This window comes from Bos mutus, chromosome 2 (assembly GCF_027580195.1).
Source record: "Bos mutus isolate GX-2022 chromosome 2, NWIPB_WYAK_1.1, whole genome shotgun sequence".
In the NCBI taxonomy this organism is placed as follows: Eukaryota; Metazoa; Chordata; class Mammalia; order Artiodactyla; family Bovidae; genus Bos; species Bos mutus.
In genome coordinates, this window is record NC_091618.1 from 109,308,512 (window position 1) to 109,314,582 (window position 6,071).

Here is a 6,071-nt window from a genome sequence, read left to right on the forward strand (position 1 = left end):
AAGTCTCCCAAAAACTTTTTTTCTTCATTTTTTAGGAGTGAGTTAAATGAAATAAAAGAAAATCAAAGAAGCCCAGTTAGAGTAAAAGAGAAAAAAATAACTGATCATAGGCATGTGTCTGAGAGTCCAAACAGGAAAAGTGAAAAGGAAAAGAAAGTTAAAGACCATAAATCTAACAGCAAAGAAAGAGAAATCAGAAGAAATTCAGAAAAAGATGATAAATATAAGAACAAGGTAAAGAAAAGGGCCAAATCAAAAAGTAGGAGTAAGAGCAAAGAAAAATCCAAAAGTAAGGAAAGAGACACAAAGCATAATAGACATGAAGAAAAGAGGATGAAGTCAAGGAGTAAAGAAAGGGATCATGAGAATGTTAAAGAAAAAGAAAAACCTGATTCTAAAGGAAAAGAACAGGAAAGGAGTAGAAGTAAAGAGAAATCTAAACAGTTAGAATCCAAAAACAATGAGCATGATCATAATAAAAGTAAGGACAAAGACAGACGTGCACAGTCTAGGAGTAGAGAACGTGATATGACTAAAAGCAAACACAGTTACAACAGTAGAACAAAGGAGCGAAGCAGAAGTAGGGACAGGAGCAGAAGAGTGCGCTCCAGAAGCCATGACCGAGACCGCAGCAGAAGCAAGGAGCATCATAGATACAGAGAACAGGAGTACAGGAGAAGAGGAAGGTCACGGAGCCGAGAGAGAAGAGCGACGCCAGGAAGATCAAGAAGTAAAGATAGGAGGAGGAGGAGGAGAGATTCACGGAGCTCGGAGAGAGAAGAAAGTCAAAGCAGAAACAAGGAAAAATACAGAAACCAAGAAAGTAGAAGTTCACACAGAAAAGAGAATTCTGAGGGTGAGAAGAGAATGTACTCTAAAAATCGTGATCATAGTAGTTCAAATAGTAATAGGGAAAAAAAGGCAGATAGAGATCAAAGTCCATTCTCAAAAGTGAAACAAAGTAGTCAGGACAATGAATTAAAGTTCCCCACTTTGAAAAATAAGGAGGATGAGAAGACCAGATCCTCAGTGGAAAAAGAAAACCAAAAATCAAAGGGTCAAGAAAATGACCACACACATGATAAAAATAAAAAATTTGATCATGAATCAAGCCCTGGAACAGATGAAGACAAAAGTGGATGAGTGAGTTATATAAACTTCTTATGTCCATTCTGTCTCAGATTTTAAGTTTTAGAGACTTGCTGATGATCTTCTTTATGTTGTTTTTTTCTTTTCATTGTTTTGGGGTTGTTTGTCTTTTTTTTTCCAATGTGGACTTTTTGAGTTGATCTTTTGATAATCTGCAGCCTGGATAATTTGTACTGCTAAAGTTTTAATAAACTTGAAATGATAAAAACACTTTGGTGTAATGCTGTGTGCTATGTTTAACTATTTCATGTATGCATTTTTGTGTTGCAACAATCAGCCAGTAGCAAACATGCTCTTCTATACCCTAATTTGTGTGATCAGCCAATTGGAAAGAAGGATAACTGATTGTTGGAATACATTATTATAGAAGCTTGTGTTTTTCATGATTAAAGTAACCTTAGAAAAGCCACTTGGTAGAAGAAATCTTATATATAGATTTTTTGATTGCATTTATAATAGAGGCTTGCAACAGCAGCTTTTAATTATACAGAAGTGGGCCCCTAATAACTTGAGATATAAGTCATCACTTTTGATTTTATAGTAATTTGTGCTTTAAAATATTTATATTGCAATTCATATGTTATTTATAGTGCTACCAGTAGCTTGTTTCTTATTTTTCCTGTTTTATCAACTGTCTATAGATATAGTTGAGTATTTTTTTCAGTTGATGTACTGATTGGGCTTGAGTTGCTGTTATACAGCATCTAACAAGAACTATACCTTGACGATCAGGTTGTAATTCTCAATTTTGTGTTGCTTTTGGTCTGAAGAGATGAACCTTGCTTTTGGCGAATGTTCTGTAATTGTTGTTATTGTCACTGCCCTTCTCTAAAATGAAAAAATATTTTCCTCACTAAAACGTACCACTCGTGCAGGTCTTTGTTAGACAAATTCTAAAAATTGTTGGTACTGACACATTAACTTATGAGAGTTCTCTTTTTGGCCACTAACCTAGAGTTCAGTGTTAACCTTGCATGGTTGTTGGTTTGTTTTTTTCTTTTAACTTGAACTGACCTCTCTAAGTCTCATAACTGAGTTTCAACTGGCAAGAAAATGCATCTCTTTTATATATGTATCACAGGCTGTAGCATGTTTATGACTCTGATTTCTTTTTCTTCAGGTGGCTTTGTATCATTACTATTAATCATTATTTTAACTTGGCATGTATAACATTGCCACATAGATTAGAGTAGAAAGTGGCAAAATTTGATAGCTTACAGAGTTAAACACTAAAGATATCCAAAGTCCATTTAGAAGTTTGTGTGTTGTATATTGCTATTTTAGTGATGTGTGGCCTTTTATTCTGTAATTTCTCTTCTAAATAGAATACTGAACATCCAGTAAACACAAAACCTGCCTCATTTGAAAAGAAATTTCAGAATTCCAATTAGTAGTTGCCTTTAGAGTGTTTTGTACTTTAATATTTGTCAGTAGTGTCAAATAGCTACTTACTTATCCCTTATTTGATACTTATAGCTACTTATTACCAGGTAGCTCCTTGGTAAATCCAGTAGCTACTCATGCTATTTGTACTGAGCAAAGCAATGCTTATTAATATAATACTTCCCATTATTGATTAATACAGTAATGATACTTATGTAATGAATAGGGTGATGATTATAAGATTGTTTGGATTTCCTGAAACAGATATCCATATCAGGGTCTTACTGAATCTTTTTCCTAATGATAAAAGTAATAGATGTTTATGATAATCCAGGGTGATTGATTGCTTAGAGATTTTTATCACAAACCTTAGAGATAATTGAGTCCTGAGTCCCCAAGCTGTATAATGTGTTGTATATTTTAAATTAGTTTTTGCTTGTCTTAAATTCAGTGAACTGCATTTAAAAAGTTTTTGTTATAAACTATTTGAGCTTCAAGAAAGGTGCTGTTTAAGAAAGGATTTCTAATAAGAACAACAAAAAAAGAAAATCCATGCTAATTAAAAAATACTTGTATGTTGTCTGATCCAGAACTTTTATCTACCAAGAATTACAGATAAGTAACCACAGGGCGGGGAAGCTAGTAATTGCTTTAAGTAATATTCTATTTTGGTTATCAAAGAAGCAATTCCATGCTAAGCATTATTTCTAGACCTATAAAAACTGTTAGCTGTTTTTACGGTGAGGTATGGTGAAGGAGTTGAAGTGAAAGATGACAATCAGCTAGATTTTATTTTCAGAATGTAAATAACATTTAGAAAATGATCAAACAGCATTAACCATACATCTGCCTTTGCATCTGAATACTGCACTAATCAAGTAATTCTTTCATTACCTTTTTAATAGTTGTGCAATCCTTACTTTTTACTTTGAACAACTCTTTTCTTTAAAGTCAACTATTTGTTTCCTGCCAAATTGGTATCATAGTTACTTTGAGGTAAACTGTAAACTCAAACATCTTTAAGCGGATTTAAATCCATTTAAAGATTTTTAGTTTGTTTTTATTGCCTGGTTGGCAATACCTGAGAAATGAAAAAATTTTTATGATTATTTCCTGTGAATTCTTTTTCTGTGTAAATCATCTACCACAGAATTGACACTGCAGAGAGATTAATGTTAATGAGCTTGCACCAGGTTGCTTTAAAACATTTAAAAACTATAGTTAAGAGAGTTCATAGAGCATGATAGTTTCTAAGTTGTCTTAATCAGATCCCTCACAGAAATTTCAAAGAATTTGTCTTATAAAAATCTATCTTTGCACAAATGTAATATTAACTCATCTCAGCTTTGCCTAATGGCCTTTGATTCTTGTGCCCAGTAGAAAATATGAAACTGAAAAGTAAAATTTTCTTTAATATTGGGGATAGGAACACATTGGTGTTCTGGTATTTTGAGTAGTAATATTAATTGGCAGTTCTAATTTGTTTTCAAGTTCGTGAGTGGAACAAATCAGTATATTTTTTAGTAGTTGATTTTGCTCTACTCTAGGTGGCAGTTGATGTTTTTTTTTTGGTAATCACACTTTGAACTTTTATAGTAGATGTCTATAGAAATTTGTTTCCTTTACCTTCAGTAGAAGGTACTTTAAATATACACCATATCATTGTTACAAAGAAACATGAAATGGGCTGTTTTCTGTCTCTCTTTGGTTGTATTTGCTGTAATCGTTCAGTTTGGTATTCCAACATTTACTGTTGAATAGACTCCCCAAGGGTAGTAGGTTTTAACCCGTTCGTTCTATTGTGAAAAGATCTGTTTTGCTACAAATTCTTGTTTAAAAACTAAACTCCAGCAGTGGAACATTGGCTAATAGTGAGTTCCCAGCTGCCATTAAAGGATTGAGGCAAATGTAAATTCTGGCCTGTGTTGTGACACAACAAGTAAATATGAAAGGAAAAGAAAAATCACAAATTTTTTAAAATTCCACCAGGAAGGTTGAAGAAGGGAGTTGTTAGGGGATTTGTTTGTTTTCATGTACAGGGGGAATGGTGGAATTGATTGGTGTGTTTCCCCACCACCTTTTTCAAGCAAATACCTATGTTTACCAAAAGCACATGCTGTATATTTTGTTTCCCCCTTTGTGTGTTTATAGTATTTTGAAGGATAAATTAATTGGGTATTTGTATGTGAGGATGTTAAAAGTTGTGGCTGCTCTCTTTGTGGAAGGGAAAAACAAATGAGGTTAAAATGTACTTCTTTTCCTAGCTCAAAAGTCACTGTGATGTATATTTTTTTAATGAAATTTAGGAATAAAACTTGTTGCAGTTGTATAATTAGTTTCAAAATGCTGCTTCTCTTATCATTAGTCTAGTAACTGTTAAACTGTTTTATGCAAACTGCATTTTACAGAATTTAAACTCTGAAACTGTATCAACTTTTATAGTTAAAACATTGTATTAAATAAACTATACTATCAAATGGTTTGTTTTGTATTTTTTAAATTATTGATTGTATTAGTTTATTTGGACTTTATTTTTATTAAAAGCTAATAATGAAATAAATCATTTAATACTTTTATTTTACCCATAAGGATACAGAAATTGTACTGGGAAAAAACTGAGCAGAGTTTTAACAGTAGTGAACTTCTTTTAAGAATTTAGCCAGCAGTGACAATTTCCAGGTTTAGGGATAAGTTTTAGTGTAATTGTTTAATCATAATGCTTCATGTTGCAAGGTGTCTTTTGCCTCAGCAAACTTTTAAGGTTATACATGGAATTACTATCTACTGGAATGCTACATTTGCTTTTTAATTCCTCCAAATTTCTCAGCAGTGGGAACATTGTATTATATTCTGTGCCTGCTAGTTTTAATATAACACCATTATAAAGCCATATAAACGTTAACTAAGTTTTATAAAACATACTGTCTAGTTTTTGGTTTCTTTTTTTTTTTTTTTAATTTAAATTAGACATCTTTAGGGAAAATGAACCTAGTTAACTTGAGAGTCACTGAACATATACATGCTTAAATAAAAACATTTTGACCATTCAGTGATTTATATGTGTTAGTAGGTGAATATTATTAAATTTTCAAATTCTGGAGTGTTTTTAAATGTTTTATTAAGCCAGGAGAATATGTAAAATGTGAGTGTGTCATATGGACTGTACAGATTTATGTATTAAAATACTTTTAGTTTCACTTTGTGTTTTCTATTTTCATTGCTTTCTAGGTTTCTTTCCTAAACATATTTCCTAATGTAATACTGTATTTCTTTTTAAGTAGTGCTGATTCATAATTTTTACACCTCCCCCACCCCCAAGACCTCTCAGTAACCCGAAATGTTTTAGTTCCAGTTTACATCTTTGCCACAGGTTTTAGCTGTGCTTTATCAAATTAGTGGATTAGAACAGTTGTGTACTAACAGGTACAGATAACAGGTTTCCATTTGGAACAATGAAAAACTTGTGGAACTAGATAAATGGTAATGGTTGTAAAATATTATGGATATACTTAATGCCACTGAATATTCTTAAATAGCTA

At 32.3% G+C, this 6,071-nt stretch overlaps 1 protein-coding gene across 12 annotated transcripts in view; it reads left to right on the plus strand.

Moving 5' to 3' along the window:
• The window catches only part of PPIG (peptidylprolyl isomerase G), a 45,145-nt gene extending 40,133 nt beyond the window's left edge, over window positions 1–5,012 (plus strand). For all 12 annotated transcript variants that reach the window (XM_070358076.1, XM_070358123.1, XM_005887595.2 and 9 more), the window contains one exon: window positions 36–5,012. In XM_070358076.1, the coding sequence (XP_070214177.1) occupies window positions 36–1,143 (1,108 nt within the window). In that variant the 3' untranslated portion in view covers window positions 1,144–5,012. The remainder of the gene's footprint in view (window positions 1–35) is intronic.
• The last annotated feature ends 1,059 nt before the right edge of the window (window positions 5,013–6,071 follow it).